At 46.2% G+C, this 19,015-nt stretch overlaps 1 protein-coding gene across 3 annotated transcripts in view; it reads right to left on the bottom strand.

Annotated features, from left to right (window-relative positions):
* Positions 1-3,742: 3,742 nt before the first annotated feature.
* Positions 3,743-19,015, bottom strand: part of LDB1 (LIM domain binding 1) — a 61,268-nt gene continuing 45,995 nt past the window's right edge. For 2 of the 3 annotated variants that reach the window (XM_082225071.1, XM_082225073.1), the window contains exons 2-11: positions 15,126-15,228; positions 14,369-14,413; positions 11,928-12,003; positions 11,591-11,693; positions 10,211-10,383; positions 9,861-9,983; positions 9,277-9,360; positions 7,540-7,663; positions 6,896-7,044; positions 3,743-6,210 (exon numbers count right to left, since the gene is read on the bottom strand). In XM_082225071.1, coding sequence (XP_082081197.1) covers positions 5,980-6,210; positions 6,896-7,044; positions 7,540-7,663; positions 9,277-9,360; positions 9,861-9,983; positions 10,211-10,383; positions 11,591-11,693; positions 11,928-12,003; positions 14,369-14,413; positions 15,126-15,228 — 1,211 coding nt within the window. In that variant the 3' untranslated portion in view covers positions 3,743-5,979. The remainder of the gene's footprint in view (positions 6,211-6,895; positions 7,045-7,539; positions 7,664-9,276; positions 9,361-9,860; positions 9,984-10,210; positions 10,384-11,590; positions 11,694-11,927; positions 12,004-14,368; positions 14,414-15,125; positions 15,229-19,015) is intronic. The other variant, XM_082225072.1, reaches the window with a different exon arrangement.

Here is a 19,015-nt window from a genome sequence, read left to right as displayed (position 1 = left end):
TAAACAGTTAAATGTGTGGTCTCAGGCATGTTGAGCAGCAAATCACACAGGAAAGAGCGATGCAGACCTTTGGATTAGCCTTTTCCAGTCCCCTCCGTCTCTTTAAAATGACGACCAAGAGAAAGGCAGCGTTTTTGGTTTGCCATCTGTACCATCACCGAACCTCTGTATCTATCTGCAGGTTCTTTTGCCTTCCCTCTCTCTGGAAAGAAAAGCCTGCATTGCATCAATGACTGCCAAGGGGCAAAAAGACTCCCCCACCCAACCCCAAAGATCTCTATAGATATATTGTATCTACCATATTTTTCTGTGTATAAGACGCCCCCATGTATAAGACACCCCCTTATTTTTGGCGATTCCAAATTAAGAAAACACCCCTCAGCACTGCCTGTGTATAAGACGAGCCCCAATTTCAAACCTAATTTTTTTGTTAAAAAACCCCTAGTCTTAGACATGGAAAAATAAGGTATATGGGTGTTTTATTTAAAAGTCACTCCAGGAGCCAATCCTGGCTGAAAACAGGGATACAAATGCAATATGTAAATAACAGAAGACAACATGACAGAATAGGATGACATATTGATGTTCATATTTTGCATGAAAATCAAATCCCAATGAATGATGGGATAATGAACATGATTTTAAAGGGATCTGAATACACCTGAAATGTGATGTACAGTATGTCTGCCACTTACATGGGAGTTACGTTCCAGAGATCATGCCTAAAGCCAAAATCACATATAATCAAAACACAGTGGATGCAATGGTGAGTGAGATTGTGAAAGTTTTCCCCCCTGGATGCCTGTCCCCTTTTAAAATGTTTTTGGGAGTTTTTAATTGCCAAGCGCATAAAGCTGAATGCACACAAGTTAAATGCACACAAGTTGCAGACTTACTGTGCTTCCTAAATGCAAGTTCCTGTAAGCAGCTTGCAGCATCAGAAGTGGCCCTTCCTTAGAATGAGTATAGAGTCAAGTTTTAAATGGACCATAGAGAGAACTAAATATACCCAAATGTTACCTCCATATCCAAGCGCAAAGTCAACATGTCTTCACAGAGCAGTTAGGCCTAAACTGCAGTGCCTTTGTGTTCAGGCTGATCACACTGTAATCTTCTGGAGAGGAAAGGGCAAAGTGGCAATTGCTCTGCATCAATTTGCTCAGTGGAACAAGGCACCAGCTCCTAGCGGCACAAGTAGTGGGTGGGGGCAGGGGAGGGGTTCTTTGATTTTTTCTCAGTGGGTGTGCATTTCAAAGGGAATTAGGGCTGCAATCCTGTGCCTGATTTCCTGGGAGTAAGCCTCACTGAACTCAATGGGACTTAATTTTGGGTAGACATGTGTATATGATTGCCCTGCAAGTAATCAGATTATCTTATTCAGTGAAATCAGTGTCCCTGTATGCTCTTTTCTTCACCAGTGTTTCACTGCATGGCAAGCAAAAACAAAAAACAACCCTGTGGATCATGACTCTGTGCATCTTGGTGTTACAGTGGTACCTCGGGTTACATATGCTTCAGGTTACAGACTCTGCTAACCCAGAAATAGTACCTCGGGTTAAGAACTTTGCTTCAGGATGAGAACAGAAATTGTGTTGCGGCAGCGGGAGGTCCCATTAGCTAAAGTGGTGCTTCAGGTTAAGAACAGTTTCAGGTTAAGAACGAACCTCCGGAACAGATTAAGTACGTAACCAGAGGTACCACTGTATAGTGGTACCTCAGGTTATATACGCTTCAGGTTATAGACTTCACTAACCCAGAAATATTACCTCGGGTTAAGAACTTTGCTTCAGGATGAGAACAAAAATCGTGCTCGGGTGGCAGCAGGAGGCCCCATTAGCTAAAGTGGTGCTTCACGTTAAGAACAGTTTCAGGTTAAGAACGGACCTCTGGAACGAATTAAGTACTTAACCCGAGGTACCACTGTACTGTTGTAGGACATGCTAGCTCTTACTGCAGCTGATATTTTTTTAAACAAAATCTTGCCATTAGCTACTGACCATCAAATGCTAAGACCAACTATAAGCTACATGCTGTTCTTCTCTGTCCCAAATGAGCATCCTTTCAATAAAGAAAAAATGAGCAAGTTGAAATCTGCAACTCGCAAACTGAGAAGGTAACCCTGAAGGAAAGAGGGGTTTTTATTGTGGGTCCCAACTCACAAAAAGCAGGCTGCTGGCAATGAAGATATAACAGAGCTGATTTGTATTCAAGTTTTCAACCCCAACATTATGGGTTTATAGTAACCTATGACAGCTTTTTCTTTTTTTCTTCTTTTTTTTTTGGAAAAGAAGGATCTAGGATAATGGACCTGAAAAGTATTTTTTGGCTGCTCCTACTGATGAGGAAAGGAGTGAGAAACCTGAGCCTTCCCCAATGGTATCATGACAGAACTGGCCTGACCTTTAGTCTTTTGCCAACAGGATAGGACAATTGGCAAGATTAACCATTGCTTAACCTCCTCCTGTCCTCACCCTCAACAGCACAAGCACTGTGGCCTGTTTGCATCTCTGTGATTAACTGCTATCGGGATAAGAGCCAAGGCACAAGGAGGCTGCTGTCAGAACAAAAGCGTGGAGGCCCATTTCCCCCTCAGCCACCCAAAGTTATAGGCTTCTAAAGCAGCACAAATAATTATCCTGACGGAAAACTCCTTACGGCTTCCCTTGAGTAGGCCTGTTGTATAAAGGTTAAAAAAATAAAGGCCCAGGGCTTTGGAGAAGTTGGTTTCTTCTCTTCCAACAGGTTTGTGCCTATGGGATCCAACAGTTTAGCAACTGCTAACAAATGTGTTTAAGCTTAAAAGAAGAATAAAGGCCTAGATAGAACCAGGCACGTTTGTGCTGTGGCTCTTTGCTGACAGAAGTTACCACTCCATCCTCACTTTTTAAATTTGCATGGAGAAGGGACAGGAGAGCGGTCAAAAGACCTGTGTCTTTGAAATGTTGGAAAAGTCTGTTCCAAATAGGAGATGTGGAACAGGGAGGAGGGTTGCAACGCCTTTGGAAAACACAGGTCTCACAATGGGTTAAGATGGCCTTTCCAACACGAGAAGAGTTACAACTGAAGAGTTACAACTACTTTGAAGTAGCTTCACTGCATTCATTTTGAAAACACATGCAGGCACAGCGAAATATAACGCTAGAAGTGACCACTGCTAGTGAGGAAGGAAGATGGGTCTTGCAGTTGACACTCCATCATAAGTTGTTCAAAGAACTGCTGCCTATCATGATTTTCCACCACTAAGTACTTAACAAGTGACTCTCTTAGCTAGCCTGAAATAACATTTCCCTCCTTTCCCCCATCTTCCTACAACTTGGCTTATGGTTGCTTGCTTACGGTTGCCTGGGTCAGTGATGTAGGACAATTTACTATTGCAGGTAAGAAGCCGTGTTGCAAACTCCCAACTCCATGTTTCTAGGAGCAATGCCATTCCAATCGCTACCAGCATTGTTGATCCATGCCCTCACATTTTCTGTGATTTTTCGATGTGTCTGTTATTTCTTTTGTTTCCTGGTGTATAAGTCCCAGAATGGGTTGTACCAGCAAACACAGTTCCGTGGAGATGGAAGGGAAGACGGATAGGAGAGAAGGATGAGAGTTTAAAGTTTGGGAGAGGCTGGCGTCAGGGAACAACAGGTAAGTCTTCAGGCTAAGCGAGGAAGTCCAAACCTCACCTAGCAAGGGAGGACAGGTCCCTTTTCTCAAGGTCCAATGAGAAATGACTCTGGCAGGAGAGCACCAAACCGAAAAAAGTTGTTTTATTGGTACCATACATGACCATAAATGGCACAAACTATGCAAAAAAAAAAAAAAAGGCTTTACAGTGCCCCGGGGGGGAAGTGGTAGGTGGAAAGGGCAAGAAGGGTGGGGAGAGGGGACAGAGTTCACGTCACCAATTCATGCCGAGCACAGCAATGGGGGACGTGACACTCATATATTTAGGTACAAAAAGGTTACAGAAAAACGCCCTGTAAATTATAGTATTGACTGTTGTATTGCCTACTCCCGGGGGACAGAGCAGAATGGAGCATCTGGGCCCAGTAACACAAAAAGTGACCAGTCCCACCCCACACCCCAAGCATGTTCCAGGTTGATCCATCTGGGCTCCTCCAGGGAAATGGAGAACATGGGATTCCAGCGCATGAGCCAGGTGGCATCTACCACAGAGCAATGGCTGGAAACAGCAGCTCTAGGGTAAGCCTGGCGGCAGCCATCCTCCTAGAAAAAACCCCTCGCAGTCTGGGACCTGCTCAGAGAAACAGTCTAAGTAAGGCAAAGGGTGGTTGCCATGACAGTCCAGACTGTGCCCTCTAAATGCCACCACCCTCACAATCAGCCCATGCCATGAGGTGACCAAAAGACTTTGGGGGCTACCTCACACATGGCAACCCAAGCTTGACAGATGGTTGGTTTGAGGCCTCCATGACAACGCAACTTCTCTCCATGGTTCTCGGGACAAAATTAAGAGTAAGGAATTGCAGGTGGAAAATGTTGAGTGACATCCGAACACCAGAGAGTGAACTGGGTGGGTTTAGGAACAGGTCTTCTTTCCCTGGGGACCTTTGTGAGCCCTGTCACTCCCCACCAGGAAGGATGGATCTGGTTGTAAAAAAGTTACCTAGAACCTCACTCCTCAATGGAGGAAATGGCCACCCTTCTTTACAAAGCACGTGTTACCCCATCTCCAGGTTGCGTTCACCCCCATTCCCCATGTTCTGCACTGCTGTAAACTGGTGACAGTACCCTCTGAACTCTCCTGCCTCCCACAAAGGACGCCCATCACAATGAACTCCCCCAACCACTGGTGGGGGCGGCTGCATTAGTGAGAACACAGTGAAAGAACAGTATCATACACACAGCCTACAGCGCGGAAATATACAAGCACAAGGTACACAAACCCGAAAAGGGGGGGGGAGGTGGTAGAGAAGGGAGGGAGCAAGGACAGCAGCACACACAAGTTACACAGAGGGGGCAAAGTGGGGCAGCCATGCTGTCCTCAAAGGATGTAGAAAGGAAGTCTGCAAAGTCTCTCCTTGGTTTGAAGCTCTCAGAACTGTATATAAAAACCAAGACTCCCAATTGGTAGACAAGCCTGTACAAAAATCAGGACTGGGGGGAAATAGGGAGGAAGGGCAGATATTTTTTTTAAACGTACAATTTTAATAATATTTTTTTGTAAAAAAACAAAAAAAACAAACCCAAAGTACAGGGGAGGGGTCAAGATTGCAGTTTTCTGTAGGAGCAGGTCAGGCAGAAGGCCAGACCCAAAGGGGCAGGTGCCCTCACCATGCCAACTGCAGGGTTGCTTTCTAACCCCATTCCAGGAGGCATTAAACTCCCCTTGTCTTCAGGTGGGGCAGCAGTAGCCCCACTGCCGCACCTACAGCTGCCAGAAGGGACTGCTTGAGACCCACCCCACAGAAATCATAGCTGCCCCCGTGACATTGCCAGACCCTCCTGTTAGAAGGGAGCCCCCCTGAGGCCAAATATGGAGCTGGACTTCTATATAAAACGTGCTTAGGGCTGGACATTCTGCCAAATGGCCAAGAGCATTCGTGGCCCCTTCCCTTCCTGAGGTGTTTCGTGCCAGTCAGGTTCCAGCGGGGCGTATAAAGAGCACGGAACGCCATCCTGCAGGAGTGCCGCCTGTGTTGTCCGGAGCTCTGGATGCGTGGGTGGGAAGGGAGGAGGAGTTAAAATTCTGCCAGGCCTAGCGTGAGACCCAGGCTCCGTCAGGCCCAGCGCCCCAAGTCTGCCCTAAAGGGCACAGCCAAGAGTGCAGACATCAGGGAGTGGTGGCCAGGCCAACTGGAGGCAGGTAGGTGGGCAGGCTGGTGCTGCAAGGCCCACCGGCCCTGATACCTTGCCGGCCAGCCAGCCGGCTACTCTTCTTCACAAATTGTCCAGGTAGAACGGTTTCGACTCAGTCCATGGGGACGCCAGCCAAGTCCGCTGAAGGCCAGGCTGGGGGTGAGGGCTTTACTGCGATGCTTGCGACGTCGGGTTCTCGGACTTGCTCTCCTGACTGGAGGGGGGCTTGCTGTTCCAGGGGCTGTTGGCGCCCAGCGCGGGAGAGTTGTTGAAGCTGTCCTCGTCGTCAATGCCGTTGGCAGCGTCGAACTGCGTGTTCTCCAGCCGCGTGATCAGGCGCTCGTCCTCGTCACCAAACTCCCCGCCCATCAGGGTCGGCTCGCCCACCACCATCACATCCTGAGGAGGGAAGAGGGTCCCGAAACATAATCGAGGTGGAGGCTGCCCTGACCCACACCACAGAGGGAGACAGCCACCGCCAAATCAAAACATTTCCTTCTGAATAGGACACCCAACCCCCTTGGTTTCCTTTACTCTCTACTTCTTTTATCAAGCTGAACCCCCCACTCCCCACCCCACCCACCAACATTCCTACAACTGTGGCTACTCCATTTCCACTGTGTGTTTAGGAGCTGACAGCCACTTAACACGTCTGGGAATATCCCAGAGCGCAGGATAAATATGGCCCCTTTCTGCTTTGTTCCAGATCTGATCCAAGGAGGAAGAAGTCAAATGCCTCTGGATCTACTGTTCCCTCATGAGGAGGAAGCTTACCCTCTGACTATGCCTGAATGTAGGTGGCATAGGGCTGAGGGGGGTGAGGATGTCAAACATGAAGAATCGCAGAAGGAATCCTCTTCCTGATGTGGCGCTGGCACCACCAGGCACCCCAACAGTGCTGCCACTTTCAAGATGGCTGCTGCCACCGTTTTGAACAAACAAAGCTCTCTATCCCGCCCCCTGCAGATACACTGCAGGGAGCCTTCTCCAGCGTTTCTGAGGGTGTTCCAGCTACATGGAGCAGGGCCCCTCGCAGGAGGAGTTCTCAGGTTACGAAAAGAGAGAATGAAAAGGGGATGCTTACAGGTACCTGACTGGAGAGGGCAAAGGTGCTGGCTGGGCTCTTCTTCTTGCTGTTGCTGTTGTTGGTGTTGCCACCTCCAGAACTCATGGTGCTGCCCCCAGACATCTTCCTTTTCCGGCGCTTGCTGGGCTGCTGACGTGCAGGCTCAGCTGGAAAGTGTTAGCAAAGGGAACGCCGGTGAGACATTTTGGTCCCAGCAAATGAATCCGGTATTCCCCAATATAATCAAGCTGTAACTAAAAATAACCCCCCAACCCAACTCGCTATTGTCTATTTGCTAGGCTTCCCCCAAAGCCTGATTCACTGGTTACACTTGCCTGTAACCTCTTCGCACATCACCAACCCCCCAGATCTCATTCACCCATCCCACATTGTAGCAGCAGAGCCAGGAGTAGAAGCCAAGAGTTCTGGCACCAAATACTGTCAGGATTCCCTACTAGCAATGGCATCCCAGAGAAGGGCAATGCCCACAGCACCCTCTGGTGGGTTTCACAGAAAATGTCAGTAGTCCTAACTAGCAGTTGCAGGTCGGAGAAGGGCAATTCCTATACCTCCCTCTAGTGGGCTTCACAGGAAATGCCTCCACCTTGCTGGTCAAGCCACAGGAAGCTGTAGTACCAAGGGTGGCCCTGCAAAACTCTCACCAGGTGGCGCCACCATCCGTTGCCACTTTTGGAAGAGGCATGTCTTGAGGCAGTCCCGGGGACTGAGGCTGTAGGTCTTGTGCCGTGACATAAGCTCCTGCATTGGTTCTAAGATTACGCAAAGCTGTAAAGAGGGAAGAAAGAGAGAGAAGGTTGGGTTTTGCTGCGGAGAGCAGGCCCCTATTAAGAGGCCAGAAACCCCTCAGAAAAGGAAGGGACCTTTTATCATATGTGGTGGGAATGTAGAGAACTTTTTTAAAAATTGGGAAATTATATATAATGAATTGAAGAAAACGTTTAAAATGACATTTGTAAAGAAAAACCAGAAGCATTTTTGTTAGGGATTGTAGGACAAGACCTTCCAAGGAAAACGAAGAGCTTATTCATGTATGCAACAGCAGCAGCAAGAGTCTTGATAGCACAAGGATGGAAGAATGAGGAAACCCTGACAAAAGAAGAGTGGCAAGAGAAATTGATGAACTATGCAGAACTGGCTAAACTGACATACAAGCTGCGAGATAAGGACAACTGTGACTTCAAAGAAGAATGGGAACTTTTTACAAAGCACCGTATTTTTCGCTCTATAAGACACACCAGACCACAAGACGCACCTAGTTTTTGGAGGAGTAAAACAAGAAAAAAAAATCTGAATCCCAGAAGCCAGAACAGCAAGAGGGATCGCTGTGCAGTGAAAGCAGCAATCCCTCTTGCTGTTCTGGCTTCTGGGATAGCTGCGCAGCCTGCATTCGCTCCATAAGACGCACACACATTTCCCCTTACTTTTTAGGGGGGGAAAGGTGAGTCTTATAGAGCAAAATATATGGTATTTAAAAAGACAACAAAATGAATTGGGACTCCTTGGCAGGTTTTGAATAAACATACACAAATTTAGTGATTGCTAACATGGTAGATAGATAATATAAGAATTGAAATAATTTTATAATATGCAGAAAATAACATGCGCTGAGAAATCAGAGAGAGGAGCTGCGGGAAGTCTCGGGGGGGAGGGAGGGTTTGATGGGGATTGGGGAAATAATGAATATGATATGTTTTGATATACTGTTATGTTGAAATTGTTAATAAAAATTTTATATATATAAAAAAGAGGCTAGGAACCCCCTCAAGCCAAATGCAGCTCTGTGTCTGTGTCTTGGGCAAGATGGAAAAGGAGCACCCTGGCAACATAAACCATCTTCTAGTCTCTGGTCTCAGAATAAAGTGCATTCCCAGCTTCAGCCTTGCCCCTTTTCTTGGCTAGTGGAGCATCCACAGGGACACACCTCCAAGCCATGCATCTCAAGCCACACACAGAATGCAGAGGCTTTTCTGTGCACATGAGCATAGCCCAATATGAAAGCATCTTTGCCCCCAACAGCTGTGGAGCATTCGCAGAAGCCAATGCCACAAGCTGATTTTCATACATAAATATATTTATGGAAATTCATGTTCCTCTGTATAAACCTTTAATCTGCATTTTCCTGTACTCTTTCCTTGCATGGAACTAGTTTCTAGCAATAACTTCCTGGCCTCCAGTCCTCCTTGCAGTCACAATATGCACGCAATAAAATGATCTGCTCTGTTCAAATAAATCGTAAAGTAGAGCAAAAAATACAGAGGCATTAGTCCCCAGGTGCCGCATTTGAAAGGTAAGCTTTATGTTTCTTTATGAAAAGTAAAAGGGAAGGGTGCAAGGGAGCTTTTTCCACAGCCTAACCAGCGCTGTGGGAAAGCACTTACTCGGAGGTAGTTGAGCGTGGAGTTTGACAGTCCGCATCGAGTGATGTTCTTGGACAACTGGTCCAGCATCTGGGGATCTTGCGCCTGCAGTGAGCAAGGAGAGAAGGAAGAGTCCAACAAGAAAAGAAGACTTAATTGTACTACTGTTGCTTTTAATGTGATCATCAATATTTCTTGGGGTTAGTTTTCCTTGCATTTTGTATTATTCCTCCCCAAAGCCACTTTATGATTCTTTTCAGTAGAAAGAGAGTGCCAATGAAATGCAGTAAAAACAAACCCATGAAATGCAGATATGAAAAGCTGGATAAAAGCCTCATGTATGGCATCCAGTCCAAGATCAACAATTTAGGAATTGAGAATTGTGCACCCACTTCTTCCCTCTGGTGACAGGGGCTGGCCTGGGCGCCGAGGAGCTGAGCTGGCAAAGATCCAAGAAGCAACAGTGCTTTTTTTTGGGGGGGGGGAGTAGGGCTCAGCAACACACAGCAAGCTCAAACTACAAAATGCTCCTGATTTCAGAGGGAGTCCGGCTGAGTTGCTTAAACCAGGTCAAGCCCACAGCCAGTACCAAACACAGGACTCACATGCATAGCAAGGATGCTGCGGGGAATGAGCTCCCGGTGCTGCCGGATACTGAAGTGCCACGTCTTTATCCTCATCATGTCGTCAAACATGAACTCCAGGTAGAGGCGGCCCTCCACACACACCTGGGAAAGTGGAAAGCAAACAAATGGCATTGGAGGCTCAGGTGAGCCTTCTCCACCCTGCAAACAAACCTGGTCTCTAGGTTTCTGCCTGCTTCCGCCACCCTCGGGCTCTTTGCAGGAGGTCATAAGCAGTGACAAAGGGCTGAACTACTCTGGGGAGCAGTTCAGCACAGACTCCTGCTAGCCTGGCTTGGGGGCGAGGCAGAGGACCAGTGCTGCCCTCTCACCTGGGTGAACATGGGCTTGCCATGCTGGGTGACCATGGTGCACTGGTCACAGTCGAGCGAGACAAAGTTGTTGTGGAAGGACTCCTTCGGGTGCTTCAGGACATAATACAGCTCGGTAGCACCCCCTTCGAAGATGCTGCGGAAATAGCGGGGGATCAGGGTGCGGCCAATCGCTAGACGCAGGGGAAGGAAAGGGAGATGAAAATCAGTTACTAATGTTTTGCACTGTAGACTCAGGGCTGCTAGAGCAATAGGCACTTATTTTTATGCTGGGGATCATGAGCATCTTTGTGGAAATACCAAGCGAGCGAAGTCTTCCATAGTAAGGCACCAGATGAAGTATCCACATGAATATGTAGAGCAGTCCAAGCTCCAGTTTTGGGGGTCCTGGGCAAACTGTCCTTGTTTCCCAACCCCTCGGGCTTACTCATAGGTGGGTTGCCCAAGGCCCACCCATGACGATTGTGGGGATCAGAGCTGTGACCTGCTGTGATCAACTGGGTCTCTAGGAAGCTATGCTTCAAAAGCCTACTTGGACAACAGCATTCCAACCTCTGCCCCAAGGAGAGACTGGTGATGTGCCAAATTGCTTTAAAAAGAAATGATACACATTTTCACCCTGAAAGAATTTGCCTCTTATCTAGAATATGATGTATAAAGGGAGGTGTGTGGGTGTGCCTTAGGCACATGCAAGTGCTGACATGAATGCATAAATCAAGACCATCCTGGCCCTGAAACTTTTCAGTTCCTCCGTGAGAAATGAAGATTCTTGGAGGAACTACAGGGATGAAAATACTTTTTAAAAATTGCTTGGAACTTTTAAGACTTTTAAGATTTTCACTTCCAATGTGCCTCTTAACACACCAACCTTTTCAGCCAAGTTATGTGTCTGTGCCCAGGAAGCACTACAAATCTGTTTTCAATCATGGAAAATGTATTTATACTGGAGGAACAGAGAGAAACTGCTGAAATTTCTGGTACACACCATGAGTTCCTAAGCAAGATTGCAGGAGCTAAATGTCTGCTGAAAGGCAACTGGAGTGTTCTGTGGTTGAAAAATGAAGGGTCAGTTTTTATAGCCTAGTAAGCAGTACGATATACACTCCGTTCCTAGTCATCAGCTTTACCAGTATCTGAGCTATGTAGTAGATTCTTCTGGAGTTCCTTCTTCAGGGTGGGCTGTGAAGGCAGGGGGGGGGCTGGTTGAGCCACACCAATTATGTACCAGATGCTAAGCTCACAGCCAACCCTGAAAACAGGGGACTACTCCTTCAAGGTTAGCTCAGGAGAGGCTTTGAAGCAACCTGCTCAGTTTCCAGCCCTTTCCCTGCATGAGACAACGGTGTCTGCCTGCAGGATCCGTCCTAGGCTGAGACTCACTGTATCTCTTTGGTCCATCTTCCAGACAGAAGGTGATTGTTAGCATGGCATCATCCTCAAAGAACTCGGTGGTGAAGGCATCCCACCACAGATTGTCACATTCCTGCAGCAACAGAGGACAAAAGCATTACATGTAGGGAGGGGAGATCTCCAAAGGCTAGGAGATAACCAGCCACCACCGAAGGCAGCAAAGGAATCCAGGAAGGGTGTTTCCAAGGGCTTGATGGACACCCCAGACTCTTCTTCCATCCCCTGAAAGAGTAACAGTACCCCCATCCGCAAGTTTCCCCACTCTTCCTCCTGAGTCAACCACCCTGAACTCCCATATAAAATATACCTCTGTCCAGTTTTGCAGTCGCTTATTGAGCTCAAATATCCTGTAGTCAGTCTGGTTGCCATATGGTGTGTGCCTCCTGTCAATCAACCACAGCAATTGAACGATTAATATTTCAATCTAATAAAATAGAATAATTTGTCTGGGGTGTTACGATGATGCAGAATGTATTACTTGCTTTGGTGATCACATTTCACAGACAGAAAAATGCCTCCCCACACCCCAAGTGCCATCCACCAAGTTAATGGCTGAGCAGGGATGTAAATTCAGGTTTCTCCACATCTGTATCCAACTCTCCAATCACTGGACCATATTTTTGCAAACTTTTAGAAGGTTTTCTTACAATCAAGCAGTATAGTAATCTTGTCAAATAACAATTCCATTGTTAAATAAATAAAAGGCCTTTCCAGAGGTAAGGTGGAGGGTACACGCTAAATTTACCGTTCTCATGATACAATTAGATGTGACATTAACCACATATTTGCATGCCTGGAGTCCTCCTTTTTAAACTAACAGCAGCCATTAAGATCAGGGATGCAAAATCACCACCACCAGGTGCTGCTGATGAAAACTGTAGGATAATGTCTCTGTAGATGGTAATTGCCACCATAGAACTTTATATAGCTACTCATATTAAAAATATTTGGGGTTTTTTTAAATAAAAAAACTATTGTCTGATTTATTGCGGGTCGCTTTTTAGTCAATTAAAATAGGAAGACAGGAAGCTACCTTACACAGGGTCCAACCACTGATTCATTTAGCTCATAGAATCATAGAGTTGGAAGAGACCACAAGGGCCATTGAGTCCAACCCCCTGCCAAGCAGGAAACACCATCAGAGCACTCCTGACATATGGTTGTCAAGCCTCTGCTTAAAGACCTCCAAAGTAGGAGACTCCACCACACTCCTTGGCAGCAAATTCCACTGTCGAACAGCTCTTACTGTCAGGAAGTTCTTCCTAATGTTTAGGTGGAATCTTCTTTCTTGTAGTTTGGATCCATTGCTCCGTGTCCGCTTCTCTGGAGCAGCAGAAAACAACCTTTCTCCCTCCTCTAAACAGCTCATTGCTGTTTACACTGACTTAGCAAGGGTTCTCGTTAAGTTTTCAGGTGAAAGTCTTTCATAGCCCAGAGATTCATCTACTAATCATTCCATGATTATGAAACAAAATAGACACCAGCAGCAATGGTTAAGGAACAAAATAAACAATAGGAGTAAGAACATGCTGCATGCTTATTGCTGTGGGAGGGGAATGGGTATTTGTATCTCATGATTATACAAAATAAAAGCAATATTTTGAAAAAGTGCAGTCTTGTGATGCCAGGGATTGAACTTGAGACTCTTTTATAGGAGTGAGCCCAATTGAATTCAATGGGATTTGCTTCTACAAATGTTCCAATCCTAGTCAGAAAGTACCTGCATGATACTTGATGTAGGAGACTATTTCACGGGATTTCCTCAAACGAGAGAGTGCGTTTATTTCATAAAATTTATATACTGTTTGATTGTAGGCAAAAACCCTCAGAGTGATTTACAATGTAGGAACAGAGAAAAGGTCACTCCGCTGCTGTTGCTGCTGCTAATTTATTTCTTATATCCCACCCATCAGACTGGGTCGCCCCAGCCACTTCTCTCAGCTTGATTCCACTTCCCTTCCCCCCTTTTCTCTCTACACACTGAAATCCTGACTCTTGTCAAAATGGATAATTTCATACACATCTGAAAACGCATAAATATGCACAACCGCATGCACCCTTCATTTAAGGTTCTGTTTGGATGAGGACAGATGTTAATATTTTAAGTGGTTTGAACACAGATCCGCTACCATGAAAGCAAATGCCTCAAAGGGCTGCAAATGTTTCTTGAAACATTTAACTGTAGAGCTTTGCTAGACTGTATCGTGAGATTATAACAGCTGTCATTATAAGGAGGTTTGGAAACCAAGTTTTGTTTTTCTTCCAGAATATGAGTTCAGAAATACTATGGTACGGTTCCAACATGCATATGGATTATATGGGTTGCCAACCTTTTTTTAGGTCTATGGGCACATTTGGATTTTTTTAGTGTTACGGGTATCACCCTCTCTGGTCACTTCTCTCCCTTCTCCCTCACATCAGCCCCACCCCGAGAAAGAGAGAACGCACACAACCTTCACTTTTCTAAGGGATCTAGGTAAAAGTCAGATCCAACAGAATTAAGCTAAGCCTTGAAAAGCACATAGAGCTGAAAGAGGAAGTGGGAAAGAGAGTCTTCCAACTTCCTTCTTTACCTCTATGTACTTTTCAAGGTGAGGGGAAAGTAACCGCCTTCATACCCTCGTGAACAAGGGGGCAGTTGGGTGATCTGCTCAGAAATCACTTGCACCACACTTGAAAAATGTTTTCTCTGTCTTTACCCTGTTGTCAACACAGTTTGTCAGAAGGAAAAGCAGTGCAGTCTCTTACCCAATCCCAGGCTCCAGGTATGTTGGCGGATACATAGGAGTTGGTCTGCAGAGAAATAAGCCAATACAGGATAGATTAACAAAAAAGCACTGTATGCAAGGGCACAGCAGCATGCCAGAAGAGAATGGCTGGTGTGCCATGAGAAAATAATTAATGGCTCCTATCAGCATACAGTAAGGTAAAGGTAAAGGGACCCCTGACCATTAGGTCCAGTCGTGGCCAACTCTGGGGCTGCGGCGCTCATCTCGCTTTATTGGCTGAGGGAGCCGGCGTACAGCTTCCGGGTCATCTGGCCAGCAATGACTAAGGCGCTTCTGGTGAACCAGACCAGCACATGGAAACGCCACTTACCTTCCCACCGGAGCGGTACCTATTTATCTACTTGCACTTTGACGCGCTTTCAAACTGCTAGGTTGGCAGGAGCAGGGACTGAGCAACGGGAGCTCACCCCGTCACGGGGATTCGAACTGCTGACCTTCTGATCGGCAAGTCCTAGGCTCTGTGGTTTAACCCACAGCGCCACCCACATCCCTCAGCATACAGTAGCTACCCTTAAAGGTAACCAACCACCTGCTGTCTCTCTGAACAATTAATGTCTCTGGGATTCCCTCCTTCTAATCAATAGTGGACCCTGCTGATGATACGCAGGAACTGAGCTCCCCTGAACTCCAGGGGTGTTTCTCCAGAAACAAATTTAGGTGACCTCCTCGGCTATCAAAAGGAAGGAAAAACATCTTTAAAAGAGCCTCTCACTTACCCCACATCTCGATCTAGCATAGTGCCCGGGTGAAAGGGGGGGAAGGCGTTGCCGTTTGGGGGCTCCTTTGGAGAGTACAGCTTGAATGACTTAGAGGAACAGCCTGGGGGAGGGAAAATAAAAGAAGATCACTCAGCCAGGAGCAGACAAGGGACAAGGATGAGACATACGTGATTTCATTGTGACTACTACAGCCCCTTAGGCATCCACGCCACTACCACACCAGCCCTGACTCAGCTCCTCCAGACAGAGAAGTTCCGAATATAAAATGCCAACATCAAACAAAACTCAAAGCTGAAGATAAGAGAGCAAATATCATTGACTGAAGAATTGGGTGACAAAAACTGACACCTGCCACATCCCCCTTATTGCCACTGCACAGCACTGTCTTTCCCACACCATGGAAAAACAGCACAGCGCTATAGTAGCTGTGCTTCTGGTTCTGTCTTCTAACATTCAAGGGCAAGAGACGCATGGAAGGAGCTGTTCCAGCACTGTGGTGTGGCTCCCAGCAAAGGAAGCACAGTGAACCACTATTACAGCTACATGCACTCCTCCCTTCTTCTAAAAAGTCACACAGAGTGGCTGCCAAAGTTATGCTGTGCCATGAAAGTATAATGCTCTGCTATAGATGCTCTCCTCCCTCCCTGCCTCCCCTTGACTTCACACTGGATATGGGGAAGAAGTGAAAGAGGAGAGGGTGCAGAAAGTAACAACAGCCATTGTTTAGTGCTGCTTTTTCCCTGTCAGGGAAATGGACTGTGGCAGGAGGAAACCACTTCCAGCCATATTAAGTGGCAGGTGACCACCTCATTGAACACTAATTTGCGAGACTTCTCCAGCATCAACAAGGCAGTAGCATTTTCAGAAGAAGAAATAGAAATAAAAGGAGTTTGGGGGGCACTCTCCACCGGAGTCCTGTGGAACCTCAGAGGTTAACAAAGTAACTGTCGCAAAGGTTGTCATGGCCCAGAACCCACTTCCTCTTGTAGATCAAGTGCCCCTGAGCCCAGAAAAGTTGGGGACCCCTGCTCAAGATAGTATCTGGAGTGGAAACCGATAGGTGTAAATAGCAGAACATTGGTTTGCAGCACAAGGTGCCATTTATATGTTTGTTACATAATACCAGCACTGCTGGGTCAGACCAAAGGTCCACCTCGCCCAGTGTCCTGTTCCTGAAGCCCGCCAAGCAGAAACACAAGCACAACAGCACACTCCCCTCTTGTGTTTCCCAGCAACTGGTATTCAGAAGGGATTCTGTCTCCAACAGTGAAATAGTTCATTTTGTGTGCAATGCCTCTTCCAACATACAATTTTCTTTGTTGGCTTTTGGTTCTATCTGCTTCCTCCACCCCACACATAATTTTAGGCACCTTTTATTATGCCCCTGCACTTACTCGACTCTTCTACAAACTAAAAAGTCCAAAATGTTTCAACTTCTCCTCATAGAGAAGTTGCATTAGTCCCTTGATCATTTTGGTTGCCCTTTTCTGAACCTCATACCTAAACCTCTGGAGTCTGTATGTCCGGGTGGGTGGGGGAAAATGGTGGTCCTAAAGATGTTGTTGAAACACATTTCCCATCAGCCCCAGAAAACAATGTGCACCTGTCAGAGATGGTGGGAACTGTAATCTAACATCTGGAAGGCCACAGGTTCCCCCTTAACTGTCCTACATTAAAATAAAAAACAACAACCACAGAAACAGCACCTGCATGCATGTAGGAAACCAGCACAGCAGGCAAGAGGTATGGATCCTTTTTCCTTGTTATGCTTTTCTTTCTTGACAGAGAGTTTTTATGTGGAAGAGTATTTAAAAACTATAGTGCTGTTATGCAAATTTAAGTGGCATAGTCCCTTCTACCACCTTCAAATTTTACCTCATTCAGCTTGCTTTGAGCTCAGAGAAGTGATTGGGAAGATACATTTATCTTAGTAGGGCCCAGGTACTAATACTTTCTGTACCAACACGGAAAAAGAAATCTAGACACTACAGAAAATATGTCACGTGATGTGAATTAAAAGTTAGATCTAGATCAAAGTTCCTTCGCAGGTAATTCAGGCAGCTAGAACACCCCCTCAATCCAAACCACTCCACATCCTTCCTGCCACAAAGGGTGTGGCTAGCAGCTCTGGTACAGAATGATGGAGAAAGGGGAGTTGGTGCCTTATACCCAAGGTCATATGCAGAATCAAGAGCAGTGTGGTGTTGTATCCAAAAACTCACTTCTGGCGTCTAATCTCTCTGCAGCCGGTAGGAAAAATTGCACCACATACTTAAAGGATCAGAGTTGTACATGGGAGAACCCACTGAGGGAAGTCCAAGGAGCAGAAATGAAGAGGAAAATGTCTCAGCATACAACAGCTTTAAACCAGGGGTGGGGAACCTGTGTCCCTCCAGATGTTGTACTATAACTCCCATGTGCAACTCTGACCACTGGCCATGCTGGTAATGGTTGATGGGAGCTAGAATCCAGCCAGCACCCAAAGGCCACAGGTATTCTATCCCTGTTTAGAAACAGAATGTAGGACTTTGTTGCACACAACCCATAATAATTTTCTTTTTTTAAAAAAAAAGTGCTGGTGGTTTCTCCTGTTTTTATTGGGGTTTGTTTTTTTTCTTCTCATAAAGTGCAAAAACCAAAGAGATGCTAGGTTTCTTACAGCTCAGCAGCTTGTAACTCCAAATGTAACAAAAAGAAAGAAAAGCAAAATGTATACTCAATTTGTAATTATTAACTGAATAAATTGTATTTTTAATATAACATACAGAACATGGTAATTTAATAGCAAACCAAGTTATGCATGATACATTTTATGTTTCTAAAGTAACAAAGTGACTTTGGATCTTTAAAGGGCACTAGAAAAAAAGTATTGCCTATTTTTCAATTTCCTCAAGAATTTCACCCCCAAAAAACTGTTTTGGTTTTTTTGTCCTTGATGGCTTTAAAATTTCTGGTAATTTTACATCTCTCTTATTGAGGAGGCTGTCACTGACAATCCAGTGTCATTTAAAGCACTAAAAAGTAATGTCAATTAGCGAACGTGTGGGGAGATACCAGTGTTTCAGTGGGAGTGGAAGGGGCTGAAAATACATGTGTTCTTCCGGCAAGTGTCTCTCGTGCTAACAAGCAAATGTGTCACTAGAGGGCTCTATTTGCTGCTCCATCAATCTCTGCCACATCATTGCAGAGTATTGACATACATACTGGTTTCTGTCCCCTCCCCTCTGCCCCATCCCTTTTGGTGTTATCAGTACAGTTTTCCCTCTCCCTCCCTTCAGCCCTCTTCTTTGGACCAAAAGAACAGAGCCGGATCTTGCCTCTGTTTCCCCAGGAGAAGCACTGCACCAGTGCAGCAGCCACTCCCGCTGAGCAAGAAAGACCAGTTCCACTCCTGGCAGGTGCCGCCGCTGTGTCTGGACAGTATGTGCTGCAGCACATCACCTTCCCCACCCAACCAGCCTTTGGTCCTAATAGCTGAGTTCAAGCTGGAAATGCTTAGCTAACAACATCATGCACATTGTGGGGGAGGGGGGAATGGTAGGGGGCACTTACAGGCCCTTTGTTTAGTCAAGTAGCAAAACACCCTGGATATATTCAATCAAAGACAGGGGAGCCAAGATGTGGAAATGCACATGCAATCTGGGACACAGTGAACCAGTTCCCTGGCATTTTGTGTTGGTAGTTTTAGTTAAAGAACCCTGGTTGTAAGTTTCCAAGCTGCCCCCCTCTGAGCTGTTGCCTCAAGGGAGCAACTGGGGAGCCGTCTGTGCTAGACATTGTTGCCTTGGCACTGCCACCCACCATCAGGAATCATTTGACTCCAGTTGGTTCCTTCACAGCAGATGGCTCTTCTTCAGAAAAGGAGCAACTTGCCACATAGGATGCCC

Source organism: Podarcis vaucheri (genome assembly GCF_965113315.1).
Source record: "Podarcis vaucheri genome assembly, chromosome: 5".
Taxonomy (NCBI): Eukaryota; Metazoa; Chordata; class Lepidosauria; order Squamata; family Lacertidae; genus Podarcis; species Podarcis vaucheri.
The sequence above is the reverse complement of the archived record's forward strand: the minus strand, read 5'-3'. Positions and strand labels throughout refer to the sequence as shown.